Source organism: Peromyscus eremicus, chromosome 7 (genome assembly GCF_949786415.1).
Source record: "Peromyscus eremicus chromosome 7, PerEre_H2_v1, whole genome shotgun sequence".
NCBI lineage: Eukaryota > Metazoa > Chordata > Mammalia > Rodentia > Cricetidae > Peromyscus > Peromyscus eremicus.
The window spans coordinates 52,604,835-52,626,125 of NC_081422.1; the positions used below are offsets into that span (position 1 = coordinate 52,604,835).

A 21,291-nucleotide genomic window follows, 5' to 3' on the forward strand; every position below is an offset into this window, starting at 1 on the left:
TTGGGCTGGACCCCAGAGCAGGAGGGGTGGGGAACCCAGCTGTGGGGCAGACCAAGTGGAGCCGGCCACAGCCCGCCCACCCTTTCATCTCTGCAGCTCCTTCCTCCTTGGTCCCCCTTTCTACTCTGTCTGTGGGTCCATCTGGGTGGGCTTGGGGCGGGGAAGGAAGGGGTCTGTGCCGGCAGTTTGCACTGGGGAAATCTTTGAAAGTGGACCAGCTGGTAGCAGGTCAGTTGGCCCACAAGGTGCTTCAGCAAGAGCCTGGAACTCTGACTCTGTCAGACCGAGCAAGATTGGGTGGGAAAAGACAAGAGGAGACTCCTGAACACCCCCCTCCCACCCCACCCCCGACTACCCCACCTCCCAGCCCCCCGCCGCCAGCCCTCCCCTGACCTGAAGTCCCAGATGGCTTTTCCCAGAGAGCTAAAAGCAAGAAAGTAACCTTTGGGATTAAGAAGAAATGTTCCTTTGTTTCTGGTTTTCTTTCTTTTAAGCCTCTTTTCACATTTGTATGCCTTTTTTTTTCTTTTCTGTCTCTCCCTTGTCTGGGTTCAAGGAAGAAAGGTTGGAGCATGGCGTCCCAGGCAGCAGAGGATGGGAACCAGACCTCCTCCGGGGTGACAGATGATTACAGCAGCTGGTACATTGAGGAGCCTCTAGGGTCTGAGGAGGTGCAGCCAGAGGGGTAAGTGTGGCATTTGGCTCAGTTAGTCATCAGAATGGATTATGGTAGAGAGGTTGCCCAAGATGGAGGCAGAGAGACCCTGGGCAAGTATTTAAGACTGACTCTCCCGTTTATCTGATGTGTCACACTAGGTAAGTCACAGCCTCTCTGGGCTTCTGGCTGTCTCTAATACCCGAGAACAACAAACAGTTCCTGAGCCATTATTAAGGTCTTGAGGCCATCTGGCCTGTAGCCAGCCAGGATGGGGAGCAGTGCGGGTGTCACAGACCTCTCTGGTGACAGGTATATGGTTTGTACAAGCATGGGAGAGTCAGAAACCCTAGGAGGAAAACCTGGGCGTCACGGAGGAAAGCTGTGACCACGGAGGAAAGTCTCTGGACCACTCTGAGGGGAGTTTAGGAAGTTATGGAAAGAAAGGAGGTCTGGTTCTTACAGCAAGTGCACAGGTTAGCCCAGGGAGGGTATGCATGCAGTTCAACTCACCCTCACCCCACTGGTGTCCTGAGAATCTTGGCCTTGACCCTTCCTACCTGTTTAGTCTGGGCACTGAAGTTTTCTGTGGCATGGCACTCCTCTCCCCTAAGTCCCTCTGCCTCCATGGCACTCTCTCCTATTGTTCCTGGCCCCTGCTCCATCTGAGGGTTTTTGAAGAGCTGGAAAGGTAAGGCAGAGAGGTGGGGGTGGGGTGAGATGGGGTGGAGGGGAGGTACTAAGCCAGATGTGTGCACATCTGTTCCCCATTAAAATTTGAAACTGGAGAAGGAAAAATGCTCAAGTGCTTCCCCAGAGGCTAGGGCTGTGGCATGGCTCGGTTGGGGTCACCCAGCAGGAACTGAAGCCCCACCCAGGCCCGAGGGAAGGAGCTGTAGTTTGGAGGACTTAAGGTTCTGGCCACTTGCAGAAGAAGTTGGTGGTCAGCAAGGCCCTCGTGACTCCCCCTCTCCCAGCCTCCCCAACTCTGCCATGAAGGCCTGGACTAGAGGAGAGGCCTAGACTCTCCTAGGAAACAAAGCTCCTAACTTGGGGTGAGGACCCAATCAGAAAATGTGTCCTTGTGAGTGTCAGGGACCAGGCTGGGCACGGGCAGGAAGCCAGGTGCCTGCAACTAGTTCTGTTGTTGGGGAAATCTGTGTACAGGCTCAGAATAAGGCAAGTGTATGGTGGGAAATGCATCTGTGTAGAGGTGGGTCTGTAGAATGAAGGGGATTATTGCAATCTACTTATTTAGAAAAAAAAAACAAGTCTAGACACAACCCCACCTCTTTCCTCCCACCCCCCAAAGATGAGAACGGGAAGCTGGGAGTACAGGGGATTCCCTAGGAGATGAACTTGGGTTCACCTCTCCCTATGTGAGTCAGACACCCCAGGGGTATGCTACATCAAAGCTTTGAAGAGTTCCAGGATGCAGACTTAGTGTGCCCCTGCACTGTAGGATGGAGCTGGGGTGGGGCCTCAGGGTCAGGATGGACTCAGCCACAGACTTCTAAGCTTGAGGCCTCTGCCTTGCACAGGCGGCCTCCACAGTGCCTCCCCCACCAGCTTTAACCTTGCCCTGGCCTCCCTCTGGACCAGCAAGCTGAGAGGCTTGTTTAGTGCCCGCCACACTGTCTTCTCCCTGCTCAGGCTCTTTCCACACCCCAGGGCTGCCTCCTCCGTTTTTTTCCTGTGGAGATACCAACCTTCTGTCCAACTCCAGCCCCAAAGCACTGTAAGGGTCACCTTTTCATTGTGGTGATCCAATTTCAACCCTTCCAACCTTCTTCTCAGAAGCGTGGTAGAACTTTCTCTCCCCTCTACACTCTTTAGTACCTGCTTGCATCTCTCCTGAGAGGGAGTTCCTTGCCCTCCCTTTGGTCATATCTATGTTATCCTGTCTGACCAATCACACAAAGCCTGAGTCCCCACCCCCACCCCAGTGAACACACTAAACTAAGGTGTCAGGAACCTTATGTTCAATAAGGACCAGAGGTTCCCCAGAGAGGGCCCTAAATAAGGTTTCCAGGGTTGAGGTGGCTTTTAGTTTGATGTGGGCTCATGAGAAAGTGGCCAAGTTATTCAAGGGACAGCGTGCTGCATCCCTGTCCTGGCAAGGCTAGAAGCACTGGGCTGAGCAGAACTAGACCCAGAGAAGGGTTTAGGGACTTGAGTGGTACTCCTGAGGTCCTGAGGCTGGTCAGAGCCCTGCCCATCCCACACATTGCGCTTGGGAGTGAGAGGCTGAGACCCAAGCTCACACAAATAGATGTCCCCTACACTCCTGCATGGCAGGCATGTTGCCTATGGGAGCAGCTTTGCTGGGGCTAGAAACGGCACAGGAAACACCCATTTGACCCCTCCACCTCAATGATGAGCTCAGGAAGTCCCCAAGAGAAAGCCAGCTGGAGGGAGAAGGCCAACCCAGCAGAGGGTCCCAGGGCTCTTCACACCTCTTTGCTACGCAGCTGCAGCCGGGCAGGTGCCAAGGAGGGTGACCTAGCCTCCCGGGCCAGGAAAGCTGAACCATAGCAGACTCCTTTCAGTTCTACCCTTTCCCCACTCCCCACCCCAACTCCTCACTCTCCTCCCCCACCTCCCCATCCCACACATGCCACACCCCCATCCTCCCAGGCCTCACTCACATTGGAAACCTCCCTCTGGCTCTCAGACCCAAGCTGGGCATTCTAGAAAACTATCCGAGTCCTGGCACCCAGCCTGCCCGCTTACCCGTCTTTAGTCGAAGCTTTCTCTGCCACATGACCCAGCAGTGGAAGTTGTCACATTCGTGGTCCTCATTGAGCCCTTTATTTCCACTGGCCTCCTTCTGTGCTTAACTACCTTCAGAGCAGGACCTCTGCCAGTCCCCAGGGAGCCTCTGTGGTGATCAGGAAAAGGGACACTTCATTTAGTGTGTTCAGCTCAGCGGGCACAGGGCACGGAGAACCGTATGGCCTGGATTTCTGATTTCTGTCCTTGTGTTTTGCTGTACACCAAAGCTTTTAACGAGATGGAATGGGGAAAGAGAAAGGATCCTTCAAGTCCTAGATCAATCAGGCATCAGAAGCAAGTCAGACAGGATTAAATGCTAGACTGCTTGATTCAGATGGTGGGCTCAACCTCTGTTCTGCAAAGGGGTCTGTGAGGCTCTGGGCAGTCAGGAGTCCCCTAAAGATGGATGATGAGAATCCTGGAGGTTTGGGTGAACAAGAACAGACATTCAGACCAAGCGTTCGTACTCTGTGTTTCCCAGACTCTCCTGTCTCTAACCCTATACCATGGCACAGGACCAGCTCGACACAGGGGTATGGGGGTCCAGACTGACTCTGAAAAGCAGAACTAGGCAGGCTGGGGTAGGGGGAGAGGGAGGGAGATGCTGGTGAGGCCTCCTCTAACCCTAGAGCCAGCGAAACCTGTGGCTGTTTGTTCTACAGGGTGAAGCTGACCTGCCAGCCCAGTGTACCACCTGCCCTGCACCATGCCTGCCTGGCCTCCCTGTCAGTAAGTCCAGCCCACCTTGCCACCTGCTGCCAGTCCAGGCAGAGGGAGGGATTTGTCTTCCTATTTGGAATGGTGATGGGGACCTAGTGCCCCCAAACCGGAGGTACTGGTCAAGTCCAACCTCATAGACTCCGTCATCTTTTAGCCAGTCCCCAAGTTGTCACCTGAGCATGCGTTGGGTGGGTGAGGAGCATTTTGAGACCCAAAGGGACAAGTCTTGGCACTCAGATCTCTGGGAAGCCTGGCCCCCAAGCCTTCTTCTGCTCTCTCTTCCAGCTCCTGGCTCTGCTCCTGCTGGCCTTGCTGGTGAAGCGTCGCAGGCTTCGGGCACGCTGTGGTCATTGCAGGCTCGGACTGCCCAGGTTGGTGCTAGGCTCTGGGAAGCCCCACTTGACAAGGCTCCTCTGGGAGGGTGGGTGACCTTTTAGATGCTTTAAAGCCAGCTCTGACTTCAGAATCGCCCCTGTCTCCTCTCTCAGTCTAGAGCCCTCCCGACCCAGCGTTCTTGGCTTAGGCAGGCAGATATAACAGGAGGAGGTGGAGGGGCTGCTCCATGTCAGTCTGAGTGTTCAGGAGATGGGGAGAGGGGAAGGGAAATGGAGGTCCGGGTAGGCAGCCCTCAGGCTTAGAGTGGCCTAGAGTGGCCCATCAGCCCCTGATGTTATCCCAGTCTGTTCCATGATTTGGGAGCGATTGCCCTGCAGCCCCTGTGGGCCTTGTAGCTCACTTCAGAGAGTGAGGTGAGGGGCCATTCTGAGGACACAGGACCAGGCTGGCTGAAGAAGGAGACAGCAAACGTGAGGAAAGGCGGCAGGCGCTAGTCCTCTGGGAATTGGGATCTTCCGTGGAAGCAGCCTGAGATGTCCGGGGCAGGGGGACATCTGCTTTGCTGGGGAGTAGAAGGAGGGAGGATGGGACTCCTCGAGGACCAGGGCAAGCTGGAGCCGAGAAGCAGAGCCCAAACGCCTGAGACTGCCATGCCCGCTGTCTGCCCTCTGCCCTGGTCCACACCCAGTCCAAGGAGGCGGTCGTTGCACAAGGATGTTATGACTCCCTGTGTTCTCTGAAGGCCTGCCAACCCAGACAGACAGATCTTCTCCCGTGGAGGCGGCTGTTTCCTGGAGCTCCTCTGGTGGGTGGAGCACCGAAAGCTTGTTCCCACCCGCCTCTTGCCTCAGGGCCCAGCTCAGGATGGGTGCTAGGCCCACCACAAACATGCTGGCAGTGAATGAAGCAGCGGTGAAGAGAGACCTCCCGTCTCCCCTTTGGATGGTAGACAAAGTCACGGTTTAGGGAGCATAGTGTGGAGGGGACAAAGGTCAGGGACCGAGTGCTTTCCTTGTATCCCTTCCCTGTCTATGGCAGCCCTGTGGATTTCTTGGCTGGGGAACGGTCCTGGACAGTGCCCACTGCCATCTTTGTGGTCCTCTTCAGCAATCTGTGCCTGTGGCTCCCCAGTGAGGACCCACTGCCTTTCCTGAGCCTGGAGACAGCATCCAGCCCAGGTATCTTGTGCAAGGGATCTGGGGGCTGGCCTGATGGGACAAGGCAGGGTGGGGTCCTGGTTTATTAAGGTTGGCTGGGGAGGTGACGGCAACAGGAACATCTACCAGTAGGGAATCCTCTGGCCGCAGAATGACCTCTTTAGATCAACAGTCTCCACAAAGGGTGGGAAGTATTAATAGCTCTAATTTACAGCAGAGAGAACTAAGGGTCAGAGAAGAAAGCAGTGATAAAATAGTACTTAGTTTGCTGAGTACTTACTCAGGCACCATGCTAAGCACTTCTTGGTTTGCCTTTGCTGAAACACTGGCCCTTTCCTTTCCACAGACGGGCAGACGGAGACATCAAGAGGTAACCTGGCTAAGCTCACAGCCTTTGCTCGAACTTTAGCAGAGTGAGCTCTTACCCGCTGAAGAAGCTTTGACCCATGGAGGGGCTTGGAAGATAGATAGGAAAGAGCTTCAGGGGGATGGCCCAGGCCCTCGGTCTTTCTCTCCATCAGTGTCTCTCATTTGTTCCACGTTCTAGGGCCCTGGAAGTTACTGGCCCTGCTCTACTACCCAGTCCTTTACTACCCTCTGGCTGCCTGCGCTACGGCAGGGCTCCGAACTGCATACTTACTGGGTACTGTGCTATCCTGGGCCCACTTTGGAGTTCAGATCTGGCAGAGAGCCGAGTGTCCTCAGGACCCCAAGGTAACCCTGACTCACAGTGGCCTAGGGCAGAAGGGTGCACCTGCTCAGCTCTTTTTTTTCACCTCTGTCCATACTCCGGGCTCCCCTACTTCCCTCCATTATTCTCAGACTCTCATGCCCTTCAACCCATGTCTGTGCCAAGCTTGGCTGCTGTGGGGTTGAGGCCTGGGGCAGGGATCTGGGCCCTGTCCTCAGCAGCTTTCAGCCTAGGAGGGCAGAGTGGAGGACGAGGAAGCCTACAGCACCCCTCCCTGATTTCCGAGTCTTCCTTTGGGCAGGGAGAATAGACGAAGGAAGAGCCGTGTGTGGAAATAGTCTCAGAGGCCAAAGGAGAATTCTAGAATCCCAGAACAGCTTCACTGGCTACTGGCTGGGACTGTGAAGTTCCTCAGTCCAGACCCAAAGAACAGTGGTGCAACTCAACTTCAGAGCTTCACAACTTCACTCATTTGTTCAGTCACCCATTCATTCATTCATTCATTCATTCATTCAAGAAACATTTTCGGGCCTTGAAATATGCCTGTGGAAAAATAAAAAGTCCTTGGCCTTCTAGGAGCTGTCCTTCCAGAAGAAGAGACACAACACACAGCGAGGTGATGCTACCTAAAGCAAAGTGCCCAGAGAAAAGAGTCACTTGTCTGAGACTCAGTTTCCCCATCTGTCAATGGAGTTGACAACACCAATATCTCCAGGAAAGTGAAGATTAGGAAATTTTTTAAAATCCAATCATCATGGATCCCACCTGTAATTCCAGCTTTTGGGAAGCTGAGGCAGGAGGATCACTAGTTTGAGGCTAACTTGGGCTACATAGTGAGATATTGTCTCAAAATAGAAAACAAAGACACCAAACACCAAAGACTAAGAAGCTTTTTTGCTAAGGGACTTGGACATTGTTCACCACTTAGAGCTTGGCACACATTATGCTCTCAAGAAAAACACACTGAATTGAAAAATCAAATAAATATGGAAGGAGCCGACCCAGGGAGGTCTCACATGGGTGCTGGGGCACGTACTAGACAAACTATACTAGACAAAATTAGGTCTTTGTCTAGTTTTTTATTTATTTAACTTTTTTAAAAAATGTGTATGAGTGTTTTGTTTGCACGTATGGATACATGCATGTGTACCACATGCCTACAGTGCCCATGGAGGCCAGAAGAGGGCACTAGATCCTCAGACCCAGAGTTGCAGACAGTTGTGAACTGCCATGTGGGTGCTGGGAACCAAATCCGAGTCCCCTGGAAGAGCGGCCAGTGCTCTTAAACACTGAGCCATCTGTCCAGCCCCCTTTATGCTCTAGTTTTTAATAGTGTGTGTCCTAATATCCTGGGAGCACAGAAACTGGGAAATTGGGTGGCTGATTGCAGGCTTCAAAGGATCCCATGGGAGTATAGGAAGGGATGGTGCCACCTTCTTTGGGTTCTGTTTAAGCCATTAGGGCACAAGGTGGGGAGGTGACCCAGTTTGGAGGCCCTAGAACCAGAAGGCTTACCATGGCTCCCTGGGATCCCCAGGGCCCTGTATGGGGTGGAGGGATGTGGATCCTGGGAAGAAAGCAGAAGGTAGGTCTGACTGAGTGTCTGTCTGTCCAGATCTACAAGTACTACTCCTTGCTGGCCTCCTTGCCTATGCTTCTGGGCCTCGGGTTCCTGAGTCTTTGGTACCCAGTGCAGCTGGTGCAGAGTGTCCGTTACCGGACTGGAGCAGGCTCCCAGGTAAGTAGGCTCCCAGGTAAAATGTGGACCAGGGCTGCCTTCCCATGTCTATGTCTGTGTTTTAAAATTTCACCTTTTTCTCTATGCATCTGTGCACGTTCCTGCCTGTGTGCATTCATGTGTGTGTGTGTGTGTGTGTGTGTGTGTGTGTGTGAGAGAGAGAGAGAGAGAGAGAGAGAGAGAGAGAGAGAGAGAGAGAAAGAGAGAGAGAGAGAGCGCAAAGTCAGAGGACAACTTTTGTGAACTCTCTTCTTCCACTATGTGGGTCCTGGAGATCAAACCCAGGTTGTCAAGCTTGGCCACACCTTTACTCACTGCCAGCCCAGACAAAACAATTTTTCAGAATAACTGTTTTGTGCTGTCCTCTATCCCTGTCCCCAGGCAGAGGCTGGGCCAGGTTCTTGAAGGTCCCAGGGTGCCCATAAGAGATACTCCACAAGGCTGAGGTTTTATCTGTTGGTAGAACGCTTGCCTAGCATGCATGAGGCCCTGGATTTGAACTTGAGCATCAAGTAAACTGGGCATGGTGGCTCCCAGAACTTAGGAGGTAGCGGGAGAAGAACTGGAAGTTCAAGGCCAACCTAGGATAGAAGAGATAGTGTCTTGGCCACCTTTAATCCTACTTCTCAGGAGGCAGGGGCAGGTGGATCTCTGAGTTCGAGGCCAGCCTGGTCTACAGAGTGAGTTCCTGGACAGCCATGGCTACACAGAGAAACCCTGTCTCAAAAAACAAAACAACAAACAACAACAAAAAAAAATCCCAATCTACCAAACAAACAAGAGAGAGAGATTGTCTTAAAAAAAAAAAAAAGAAAGGAAGAAAGAAAGTATTGTTGAATTGTTTGGCGGGATGGATGCTATCCATGGATCCCTCGTGACAAGACAGCATTATTGAAAGATAATAAGAACTTATCAAGAAGCTTCTAAGGCCCTCCCCTGTGTCAGGTGCTGGCTGGAATTTGGGACTTCAGAATCCACTGACTTGGACCTCCTGCAGGTAGTGCCCTGAGATGGGTACCACAGCAAACCCAGACAGTGATGCATTGAGTCTGTAGCCATAGGAATGTAGATGCAGAGGTTATGAGACCTCCTAGGGACTGGGGAGGCCAAGGTGAGGGCCCAGATGGGGTGAGTAAGGCACAGGTTAGGGGATGGGGGCATGGGCAAAGAGGTGGGGGAGAATCCAGCTGTAACCTCAGCTTGGCTGAGTATCTGTGGGCACAAACATGGATTTGAACAACACAGCCATACCGCCCCCGCCCCGCCCCCGCCCCCAGCTGACCTAGGGCAGGTAGCTGAGGAGTAGGACCACCCAGGGTGGTGTTCTCCTGGGTGCATACTGTTTGGGTTATAGATCAGCAGAGGGGACTTGGTAGGCACTGAGCTGGAGTTGAGGAGAAATGGAGAGGTGAGGGGAAGCCTGTGGACCCAGGAGGCCTATCTGGTCCAGGAGGCCCCTGCCTCTTGGTTAGGTTCCAGATTTGCTATCCACATGTAGCAGGACCCTAAGTGCTCACTACTTTTGCCTTCCTGGTGTTTGTATTCTCTCTGCAAAGCCTGGGGTCCCCCAGAAGACACAGTGGCCTGGGTACATGTGCTTCCACCACCTCACAGGCTTTCCTCTGCCCTGCCTCCTTTCCATGGCAAACCTCTCCTCCAAATTTTCAGAAGAATGAAACCCTTTTTGGGTGTTAGTCAGAAAGATTTAAGCCACAAGAGACTCAGTCGAGCTTTGAGCTGACCCATTCCTACCCTGGGTCCCCAGGTTGCTGTGGCAACAGATGACCACTGCCTGTATTCTCCCACTGATCCAAGCAGAGGGTCACCCCACCTTTGCCTGGGTCTCTGCCACTGTGCAGGCAGCTTAAGGCCTGGAATGTGGTTTAGGTAAATCCCATTACCCTGTGATCTCTCCTGAGTAAGCAGTAGCAGGAGGGGAGCCTAGAGTATATGCCCTAGACTGGCACCATCTTGTGTCCTAAGCAGCAATGAGCCCATGGGGCCCAGGTTTCCCTTGGCCCCAGTCCTGTCGGGAAGAGGCCAGAAAACCAAGAACTGACTAAGAGGGGGATCTTGGGAAGGACTTCCCAGTGTTGCCAGCTCTGTTATAGAAGACTGAGTGGTATTTATTTGTGGAGAATGTAGCTTTCCAAGGTATGGCCCTTGTCCCTATGGTCATAGGTCAGTCTCCCTACACTCCACTACCACTGTCCTAGTCAGGTGGCATTACAAAAACCACTGGTGTCCATTCATCCATTCAGTGTCCTTGGCCAGGGCCCCAGGGACAGCTGGCGGCAGATCTCAGCCTTTCCAACACTTGTCCACACAGGAGCTGCAGACCAGCTACTCCGAGAAGTATCTGAGGACCCTCCTCTACCCGAAGAAGCTGGACAGCCGGTAAGGTCTGGGCATCCCTCAGCAGGCAGGAAGATGAGGTTCTGGGAGCCAACCCTGTGTGGGAGGATGGGACTGGACAAGTGCTGTAGAGGAGGTTCCTGTTGGTGGCATGGTGCTGGGAAAGATCGTGACCCAACTTGGATGTGGCCTTGGAGCAGAGGGCTTTTCCTGAGGCTCCACCTACCTGGATTTGTCTGCAGCTCCCACCCCATCTCCAAGCACGGCCTCCTGTCTCAGGCTTGGGCCTACTTCCAACACTCCATCTACACTCCACAGCCAGGTATGTGGTACGGTGGAGGTCCAGGGTTAGGCTGAGCCCTTGCCCAGAGAAGCTGGTGGGAAGGGTCAGCTCGTTCCTCATATGGAGGCACAGTTGTCAGTGTCCTGGACAGGGGACACACTGGCCTGGCCTGGACAGGACGGGGCCAGAGGCTGGGTCACATTGTTCTCCTCATGCCTTCTTCCGGTCACTGTAGGATTCCGCCTGCCCTTGAAGCTGGTGATCTCAGCCGCTCTGACAGGAACAGCCACTTACCAGGTGTGTCCTGAAGTTGCAGGGCCCTCTGTCCCCAAAACCTCTGCCCTCATCCCCCAAACCTGGGACAGCTCAGGGCCCAATCAGATCCCCAGGTATGCTCCCTTATCCAATCAGCTGCTCTGCGCCTCCTGGAAACACTAGCCTACCCAATGGGCGGGATGCCAGTTCTCAGCAGGTTCACGTAATGATTCACAAGTTTCAAAGTCAACATAAACATGGATTTCAATTGTATCTCCATTGTTTACCTCTGGGGTGACCTTGGCCAAGTTTCTCCACCTTCCTCAACCTTTTAACTCATCTATAAAATAGAAGAAATAAAACCACTTTTCTATATTGGGGAGATTTTGTGAGTTGCCATGTTGGCTAAATCACCACTACCTTTAGCATGACTCTCAAAAACAAATAAACTACCAGGGACTAGGGCTGCAGCTTAGTTGGTAGAGTGCCTGCCTACATATATGAAGCCCTGGGTTAATCCCTAGCATCATGTAAACACATGCCTGTAATCCCAGCCCTTAGGAGGTAGAGACAGGAGGTTCAGAAGTCCAAGGTCTTCCCCAGGTACAAAGCCCGTTTGAGGCCGGCTTGGACTAGAGGAAACCCTGTCTCAAAACACAAACAAATAAGCAACAATAGTACAAAAAAAAAAATGGAAAAGTTTGAAATCTCTCTCACACCTACCCCTGTGGTGTGTGTGTGTGTGTGTGTGTGTGTGTGTGTGTGTGTGTGTGCGCCCCGAAGGACAACTCCCAGGATCATTCCTTAGTTACCATCCACCTTGTATTCTGAGCCAGGATCTCTCACTGATCTGGAGTAGGCTAGGCTGGCTGGTTAGCAAGCACCGGGGATCTGCCCATCTCCGCCTCCCCAGCGCTGGGATTATAAGCAGGAGGCACCATGCCCAGCTTTTTATATGGGTTCTGGGAAATCAAATTCAGTAAAATGCACCAGGTGCTTTACTGACTGAACTATTACTCCAGTCCCAAGTTGGAAATGTTTATATTCTGAATCTCAGGTGGATAGACAAGTAGAGGCAAAGAACTAGGGATAGCTGTGTGGAGGCCTATCCTCGGCCTCCTGGACTAAAGTTAAACCTTCATGTCACACTCTGTTTGAAGGCAGAAGGACCTGCTCTCAGGACAGTTGGGGGCATGTGGCTGCAGCCTGGTACAGTCTCCTCTAGCAGACTAGGACACACTTTTTAGGGTGGCAGGGGCTGATATGCACACAGCTGGTCCCCCACCCCAACCCACTTTTCCAGGTGGCCCTGCTCCTGCTGGTGAGCATAGTGCCTACTGTGCAGAAGGTAAGGGCAGGGATCACCACGGATGTCTCCTACCTGCTGGCTGGCTTTGGGATCGTGCTCTCCGAGGACCGGCAGGAGGTGGTAGAGCTGGTGAAACATCACCTATGGGCTGTGGAAGGTGAGCTTGCCTGGTGTCCCTAAGGGCCATAAGGGGATGGGGGACAGGCTACTGGACCTGGTGATAGCCTGCCATGAACACACAGGATGCCTTTGGTCATGCCCCCTTTCTGCTCTGGGTCTCCACGCCTCATCTCAAAACGGGGGCAGTTGGAGCTTCCACATCTCTGCAGCCTACGGTCCTTATCAACCTTTATTATATCTTCCTCTCCCCCAGCCCCAGTGTCTTTGACCAACTCTAGCTGTAGTGACAGAGAAGCCCATGGCTGTGTGACTTCAGGGTGGGAAGGGAGAAGAAGATACATATGTGGGGTGGGGGCTGGGATTTATGGGTAATCCTCTTGGCACAGGCTGTACCTGGCAGAGCACCTGCCTTCTCTTCCCAAATCCCTGTCTATCTGGACTATCTCCCCCCACCCTGCCCCGCCCCGCCCCATGTGATAAGCCTCAAGCCAGGGAACAATGTCAGCTGCCCCTTCCGTGGCTGATATGGCTTATAGTTACCTTTCTACCCACCTCCTACCCTCTCCCAGCAGCTTTGTGGGAGACACCTGGGGAGGGGTCAGCCTCAGGTTGTACAACCAGGCACAATTGATAGAATATAGGTCTCCTGTAGCCCAAGTTAGGGCTCCCTTCCACCCTGTCATAAAGCCTGATAGTCATGACTCATGGGACCTGTACCATTGGTCCACTTGAGGCTCCCTTGTCGAAATGAGCATTCTGGCTTTGGAGAAATAGCATGCAATGGTTCGAGCTTAGGCTGCCAACATTGCAGATGGAGATGTGGCTGCTTTGCATATTCTCCTGACGCCATCCCAGGGCATGGTGGTGGTGTAGGGCAGAGAATGGGGAGCATACAGGGGTCTGAGCTGTCAAGCCCTCCCTGAACAATTCCCACGAGAGACCCTGTGGGCTTGCTGTGAGGATCTAAGTGAGGCTGGCTGGCATGTGGGTTGAAAGTGTGTCAGCTACATCCACGAGATTCTTACACATGTATTCAGAGCTCTCTATCCACCGTTACAGAGACTGTGGACCTGACTGTCTCAGTGTCTGTGTGTGTGGTCAGGGGTGTGCGGGAGATAGTCGAGAAGAAGGGCCCCACCCAGAAGAGCTAGGTAACAGTCAGCACCTCCTTCACTATGGTAGGCACAGGGCACTACTCTGATCAAAGCCACTACTACAAGTGCAGATGGGTTTATGGCCAGGGTCATTCTGGGAGGTGGGCCACAGCATCATGGCCATCAGTGAAGCTTGTGATTGTCATAAGGCCCTCTTGAGGGCCAGCCACATGGGCAGGAAGTGGGGAGCTGCAGGCAGATGCCAGGTAGCAATCTCTCATTGCAGGGGTCATAACAATGTAAGCAACAAAACCAAGGTCAAGGCCGGGTCTGTGGCTCAAAGCTGCCCTTTCTCTTTCTTGGCTATCACATATTACTGGGCAAGATGGGGCTGTAGAGGGTGTCAGCTCATGCTGGACCTAAGAAAGGTAGCTGGGGCCCAGTGGTTTCCCCTTGGAGTGAGGTATAGGGGTCAGAGTCTGTGGAAGATCCTCTAGCCCCTGTCTTCCCCGACTCTCTCTCTCTCATCCAGCATGCTACATCTCGGCTCTGGTCTTGTCCTGCTCATTAACCTTCCTGCTCCTGATCCGTTCCCTGGGGACTCACAGGTCAGTGACAGGCCCTGACACTCCAGTCTAGAGGTAGGGCAGGGGACTTGAGGGATCCCAATCCAGGGTGGAGAGAGACTCCTCTGTAGGCCAGTTTGCCACAGAGCACCACCACCACCGCCACCACCACCATCCCCCCACCCCCCACCCCCCACCCCCCCACCCCCCCACACTCCCACACTCCCCCACCCCCCCCACCCCCCCACCCCCCGCTGACTGTATGTGGTGGGAGAAGAAGGTGGGCCTCGCCTGCCCCAGGCATGTGTGGTTGTCCTTGAGATCTGTGAGTCGTAACAAGGCATGATACAGCCTAGGAGGGCTGGTAATGAAGAATCCAGTTCCAGTGGTGGAAGAGGCTGGGGCTGAGGGACGAAGGGTACCAAAGGCAGGGGTGACCACATGAGTAAAAGCAGAGAAGTGGAAGATGGAGGGTGAGCAGGGACCCCAGAAGGTGGAGGGGGCATTGGGGAAGTTGTTCTGAGAAATGAGCAATGCAGAGGACTGGTTCACCTACTCGCGGCACTCAACCGGCTTCAGCGTTCCTACTCAGGGTCTTGGACCACAGAGCTGGCCCTACGTGCCCTGGCATTTGAGGCTCCCTGCCTTGCCTTTCTCCCTGGAGGCCCAGCTGGGCTCTAATTCCATCATTCCCAGTGATGGTTCAGGTTGTGCCTCTGTCTGGGGTCTCCTAAGACTACACAGACCTTACCTCCTCTGGAAGACCGCTCCCAGACTGGTAACCTCCAGGCTCCTGCAACTCTAAGTTTCCCTGTTGATGGCCAGATGCTCGCCCTGGGTTACCATTTAGAGGTATCATGTTGTTCTCTGAGGTCACTGTTCCCAACCCAGGGCCAATCTTCAAGCATTGCACCGAGGGTCTGCCCTGGACCTGGGTCCCCCACTTCAGAGTACTCATCCCTCTCGCCAAGCCATAGTCTGCTGGATGAGTTTCAGCGCCTATCAGACCGCCTTCAGCTGCCTTGGTGAGCCCCCTTCACCATGTTCCTAGAGCTGGGCCCCGGTCGGAAGGGTGGATACTTAGCAAGGGTTTTCCTGGGCTGGGCAGGACAAGAACATCTGGATTGGTGATGTAAGAGTCCCCCAAAAGGGGAGCCCTTCACATGAAGGTGCACCTGGGTGATTATGGGCAAGATGGATCTGGGTCTGGATGTGGCACATTCAAGATGGTACACAGCTGCTTCTGTAAGGGAAGGCTGGCCATAATGCACTGTCTCAGGGTGTAGAGTTCCTTGTTCCTGGGGATGCAAGCAAGGTTCCATGGACATGTGAGGGCTGCTCAGCAGTGCTGCCTGAGAGAGTCTAGTCAGATGACCCTCAAGGACTTTTCTAGACCATGTCTCAAGTTCTCCCCGAGACACGACGACGATGCACAACACACTCAAACTATGAAGGACTTGGCCTCTCCTGCAAGTCCAAAGGCTAGACCTGGCCTTGAGATCTCCCATTCTCACCCAGGGCAGGAGGTAAGGTAATGTAGGATAGGTAAAATAATAGAACTGAAAGTTGTATTTTCATCTTAGTCAACCTTAGACCTCCCAAGCCCGTCTGTATACACCATCCCAGGTGGCTGTAGAGCCCGATGGCTTCCATAGCCACCCCAAGCACCCACAGGTACTAAGCTCTGATTCACAGGCATACACATGCTCATTTAAAAGGTAATTTGTGCCCCAAAACTCAGGATCAAGTTGAGGGGAATATCACGGGTTCTGAGGCTACAGGAGTCTTACAAGAGCTCTCCAAGGCAGCGACTAGCATCCCTACTTTATAGAAGAATCCAAGGCTCAGGCAGTGACATGGAATGGAAGTGGCCACAGAAGCTTGCTAGAGTGCAGGGTAAGCTGGCTCCCACAGAACCTTGTCTGTCCCCTTGTCCCTTCTGCCCCCTACAGGGCTCCTGGTGCAGCAGGTCATCTTCTTCTTGGGGACCACCATCCTGGCCTTCCTGGTGCTCATGCCTTTGCTCCATGGCAGGAACCTCCTGCTCTTCCGATCCCTGGAATCCACATGGTGAGTGAGGCAAAGATCAGGGGCTCTGGGACTTTCCAAAGGGCCCTCGAATGACACCCCATTCCTCATCCTACCTACCTACAGGCCCTTCTGGCTGACTTTGGCCTTGGCTGTAATCCTGCAGCACATAGCAGCCCGCTGGGTCTTCCTGGAGACTCACCATGGTTCCCCAGAGCTGACCAACCAGTAAGACGGTCCCTGAAGTTTGTGGTTCCCTCAGGTCCCAGATGCTTCTTTCTGTAGATTTTTGCCTTCTAAAATGCCTCTTTCCTATCTGTCACAGAGCCAACCTCCTCCCTGGAGATTTTGGGGGTGATAAGAACCCACAGCCTTGCAAGCCCCAGGCCTAGGGCATGGGAGACACACTCTGCCGCTGTTTGCCCAGCTCTGCCAGGGGCCTTTCTTGCTTTGAGAATCACTGGTATTCTCTTCCCCCACAGACTCCTCCTTACCTTGGAGCAAGAGTGTGGGACAATCTTGGCTCCGAAGAGGAGCTGGAGTTTGTGGATGGGGGGATAGGACAGAGGAGGAAGAAGGTGGGAACACCAGGGTCACACAGATACAGGTGGAGGTCTCAGGGGACGGCTCATTTGGTAAAGCACTTGCTATGCTGGCATGAGGACCTGAGTTCAGTTGACCCTCAGCGTCTACAGAATGGTGGCACACGCCTGCAGGATCCTTGGGGCTTGCCGGCCAACTTAGTCTTGCCGAATCAGTGGGCTCCATGTTGAGCAAGAGAGCCTGCCTCAAAAAACGAGGTAGAAGAGTGATAGAGGAAGACACCTGCTAGTAAACTTTGGTTTCCCTGGGAGGTACAAAAGCCCACCCAATAAATGTCAGTCGCTGGGTAACAACAGTGCCTGTGGGCATGGAGCTGTGACCCTGGCCTGGCACAGGACTCTGGGCGAGGCCTGCCTGAGCCTTTCTCCTCCCTACCCTCAGGCGCATGCTCTGCATAGCTACTTTCCTTCTCTTCCCGATCAACACACTGGTGGGAGCTATCGTGGCCCTCTGGCGGGTGCTTCTTTCTACCCTCTACAACACTGTTCACCTCGGCCAGATGGACCTCAGCCTGCTGCCACCCAGAGCGGCATCCCTGGATCCAGGTAAGGTCACTAGGCAGGGACCAGGGTGCGGGGTGGGGGGGTGGGGGGGTGGGGGGGTGCTGAGCTGTCCAAGGAGCTGCCCCACCTTAAGCTCTAAGTGGATCTGTGCATGTAAGCTTCTGCACTCACGTGCAGCAGGTGTGTGAGCATTGCCGAGGCCCTGTGGTGTAAGGCTGTGTGTGTGCACTGCCAGGGCTCCACAGGTGTGTGCAGTGTGTGTGCTGAGAAACGCCAGAGCTGCTTGGTGCAGGACAAGATTGGGCGGCAGGGTGGATGTGGTGTATTCTAACAAGGGTGCCAGTGCCTGTGTGCAGTGTGTGTGTGACATGCTTGGTCGGATGCCCTAGATGCCTCTTGCTGTTTCTGAGTACCTCTAATCTGCCATGGGCTCCTCATGCCTCAGCATTCTGTTCCCAACCTATCCTAGGCTATCACACATACCGAAACTTCCTGAGGATTGAGGCCAGCCAGTCCCATCCAGCAGTCATAGCCTTCTGCACCCTGCTCCTTCATGCGCCAAGTCCTCAGCCCCGGCCTCCACTGGCCCCTCAGGACAGCGTCAGACCAGCAGAGGAAGAAGAAGGTACTTCTTCACCTGGGCTGGGCATGTAGACTCCCAGTTTCTCGGGAAGGAGTCACAGGAGACCTCTCCAAAATAGAGAGCAGCAGGAAGTCTCCCATCTTCTGTCCTTCAGCTTTCTGCTGTCACCCTCCTGACTGGGTCTCAGGGTAATTTTTTCTTTAATATGGACTTGCACACACATGTACCTTATGTGTGCACAGGAAATAGAATGAGTGTCCTGGTACTCCCCTCCTGGAGAACACCACCTCCTTCTCTGCCCAGGAGGTCTGTGGTAGGGAACATTAGGCCTGCCCTCACTCCCTCAACCCCCACCTCCTGCTGCTAGCCTGACACTTGTAGTTCCTCACAGACTTCATCCCTCCCTCCTCTTCCAGCAGCAGGGGGACATGCTTCTGCAGCCCGGCCTTCTGCTGTTCCCTAGCTGGCGGCTAGAACTCTGGCTGTGCCTGGAGATTTCAAACCCTTCTCAGGTCTGGGGCCTGTGGAGGCTTGGCTGGGACTCAGCGAAGGTCTCTCTCTCTCTCTCTCTCTCTCTCTCTCTCTCTCTCTCTCTCTCTCTCTCTCTCTCTTTCTCCCTCTCAGGAATGCAGTTGTTACAGACCAAGGACCTGATGGCCAAGGGAACAGGACCCAAAGGCAGCCAGAGCAGGGCCCGCTGGGGCCTGGCCTATACGCTGCTACACAACCCAAGCCTGCAGGCCTTGCGGAAGGCAGCCCTGAGTGGTGCCAAGACCAATGGCACCCAGCCCTGAGGGTGAGGAAAACCACACCACGCTGCTCTTGTGTGCTGAGGCACATTCCCGTCTACCACCCTCCCTCCTGCCCATGTCAGCACTTGCCCTCCCCCAGCGGCAGCTCTGCCAGCCAGCAGATCCCTGTGGGATCAGGGGACTGGAGTCGCGGTGTCTACACCACCAGCCTCAAGAGGACTTTGGGCTGTGCTTGTCCACCCTGCTCCCAGCTAGGGCTCTAGAGAAAACAGCTGGTAGGCCCCGGTCTTGGAACTGGCAGAGCAGGGCGGCCACATTTAGGCCTCTCCTCCCCACACTGGCTCTGCCATCAGCCTGCCAGGCCTCAGTGAGGCCCCTCTTGCTCCCTGCTGGTGATGAAAGGTCTGGGTATCTCCCATCCCAGCTGGCCCCACCTCAGTCCCAGCCCTCCCACCATGAAGGTGGAGCCTGTGTGGGCTTCCTCTCTGGCCCAGCTTTCTCCTTCCTCTCTCCCTACCACCCTTTCCTACGCAGCCAAGTCAGACTCCAAGAGGCCCCACTGAGCTGCCCGTTCCAAGAGCTACATATTTTTGTAGTTTTAATGCCGTTAGTTGTCATGAAAGAAGTTAGTGTGCTCCCGGTAATAAACGTGCCCCTGAGGAACATTCCTCCTCACAGGGGAGGGCTCTCAGGGGAACCACTACACTGTCAGTAAATCTAATCTGAGCTTGATCTGGGGGAGTAGGGGGGCACTTGGGGTGCTGGGATGGACACTGGGTGAGGATAGAGAGAAGCCCCAGTTTTGTATGATGATGGCTGGGGATCCTACAAGGCAGTGTAGATGCTGGGCAGTGTAGATGCTGGACTTCCAGGTTTTAAAGAATGGGCAGGAACTCTTTCTCACCATTTAAAGAAAGGGGAGCCGGGCGTTGGTGGCGCACGCCTTTAATCCCAGCACTCGGGAGGCAGAGGCAGGTGGATCTTTGTGAGTTCGAGGCTAGCCTGGTCTACAGAGTGAGATCCAGGAAAAGGCGCAAAGCTACACAGAGAAACCCTGTCTCAAAAAACAAAAAAAAAAATATATAATAATAATAATAATAATAATAATAATAATAATAATAATAAAATAAAGAAAGAGAGGGGAGAAGAGGCTGCAGGATGGTAGAGACTCTAAGGGAGAAAGAAAGACACAGAGGGGAGAGAGGTGTCATTCAGAGCAGAGGAAGATCAGGCAGTGGACCAAGGATGCAGAGGGACGGTGGAGATGCGGACATTGGGGTCTTGGAGGAGATGGAGGATGTATGAATCAGAGAGATGCTCTAGATGTGGTTCACCATGCTTCTCCACCCTGTTTGGGTCAGAGAACCTCAAAATCCTGCCCGTTTATTCCCAACTATAGATCAAACACATACACGGGTCACACCAGAGGTACCTCCTGGCCCTCCAAACCCATGATCTGGGCTGCCCAGGGGGCCAAAGAAAGCATGCTCTAAGTCCCCCTCAGCCTACTGCAAAATGTCTTTATGTGGGGTGTCAATAACCCACACAGTCACAGGAGGAAAACTCCGATTCTGCATCCGCCCTTAAGAAGGAGACAGTCACAGAGAATATAATCTGGCTGGGTCACAAGACAAGGGGTCAAAGGAAGGGGCCTGCTTCACGCTGAAGATGGGGGAAGATCCAAGAAAAAAACTTGGAGGAGGTGATGTAGAAAACTGATTCAGCCAGATAAAGATCAGGAAAAGGGTATAGTGGGGAGGGGTGGGCATAGGCTACGTAAAGATGAACATGACCCAGCTTCTTCACAGGCATCGTAAGAAGACGAAGATAGGGGAGGTCCTCACGGGAGCAGCCAGTCACAGGGTCCATGGCTGGGAATTCATGCTATACACTGAGGACAGTGGAAGCCACAAAAGACCAAAGCAGAGGAGTAGCTAGTTCACCTGAACACAATAGTCCCCGTGTTGCTCTGCCTCAGGTGGTAAGTGAAAGGTGCTAGCTGGACCTTCAGGATGCCCAGCCTCCTTAGTGGCGAGTGGAGCAGGGATGCAGGGCTCTAAGTCGGAACTGTCAAGTCTAGATCAGTCAGATGGACCTTTAAGACACTACCTTTTCTTGGTGTTTTTTCAGGAGATAGGATCTCATGTAGCCTGGGCTGGCCTCAAATTTGCTATGTAGCGTAAGAATCTGGTCTTCCTGACTTTGTTTCCTGAGTGCCCACCTCCTGAGTGTCCAGATGACAGGCATGCACCACTATTCCAGGGCCTCATGCATGCCAGGCAAGCACTCGGCCAACTCAGCTACATTCCCAGCCCCTCTGCCGTTTGATTTCTAACGCACCTGAAACCCAGAGATGGGCAGTAACTTACCCAAAGGAACACAGCATCTAGGATGTGGCTCCATCCTGGTGCTTTCCCTCAGACGTGAAGACATTCTTGATCCTGGCTGGCTGATGGCTAACAAGGACTCAACATGAGCCACAAGTCAGAGAAGGACGAGGGAGAAAGGAGGCCTCACATGTGGACCCCAGCCGTGGGGGAGGGGCTGGCCAGCTGCCAAGCTCACAGCTGCTCCTCCAGACTCCTCAACCTCCTGCCTTCGTTCTGCTGAGTCCAGCAGTCCTGGGGCTGGAAAGAGGGGCAGGCCTTCCCCTGAAGGTCACTGTCGTGCCTGTGTGCACACATCCAACCTTTAAAGACGGGGAGTAGGGAGACATCTCGCAGGCCTGGAGTTCTGCAGCGTCTCTACTGGCAGGCCTGTATACAACC

General features: G+C 53.7%; 1 protein-coding gene across 1 annotated transcript; it reads left to right on the forward strand.

Annotated features, from left to right (window-relative positions):
* Positions 1-556: 556 nt before the first annotated feature.
* On the forward strand, positions 557-19,439 carry Stra6 (signaling receptor and transporter of retinol STRA6). The gene is made up of 18 exons (XM_059266932.1): positions 557-685; positions 4,093-4,159; positions 4,436-4,521; positions 5,525-5,664; positions 5,990-6,013; positions 6,191-6,357; positions 7,950-8,072; positions 10,402-10,469; positions 10,670-10,749; positions 10,946-11,007; positions 12,269-12,431; positions 14,021-14,096; positions 14,946-15,079; positions 16,007-16,124; positions 16,209-16,310; positions 17,067-17,230; positions 17,658-17,813; positions 18,396-19,439. The coding sequence occupies exons 1-18, from the start codon at positions 573-575 to the stop codon at positions 18,563-18,565; spliced, it is 2,013 nt and encodes a 670-aa protein (XP_059122915.1). The 5' UTR covers positions 557-572; the 3' UTR covers positions 18,566-19,439.
* The last annotated feature ends 1,852 nt before the right edge of the window (positions 19,440-21,291 follow it).

What these genes read in the sequence shown, in the direction of transcription:
- Stra6 (XM_059266932.1), top strand. Translation starts at nt 573, where the DNA reads ATGGCGTCCCAGGCAGCAGAGGATGGGAACCAGACCTCCTCCGGGGTG. An exon ending in CATCTACACTCCACAGCCAG is followed by an intron (nt 10,750 to 10,945) that starts GTATGTGGTACG and finishes CGGTCACTGTAG; the next exon opens with GATTCCGCCTGCCCTTGAAG. An exon ending in AGCGGCATCCCTGGATCCAG is followed by an intron (nt 17,231 to 17,657) that starts GTAAGGTCACTA and finishes AACCTATCCTAG; the next exon opens with GCTATCACACATACCGAAAC.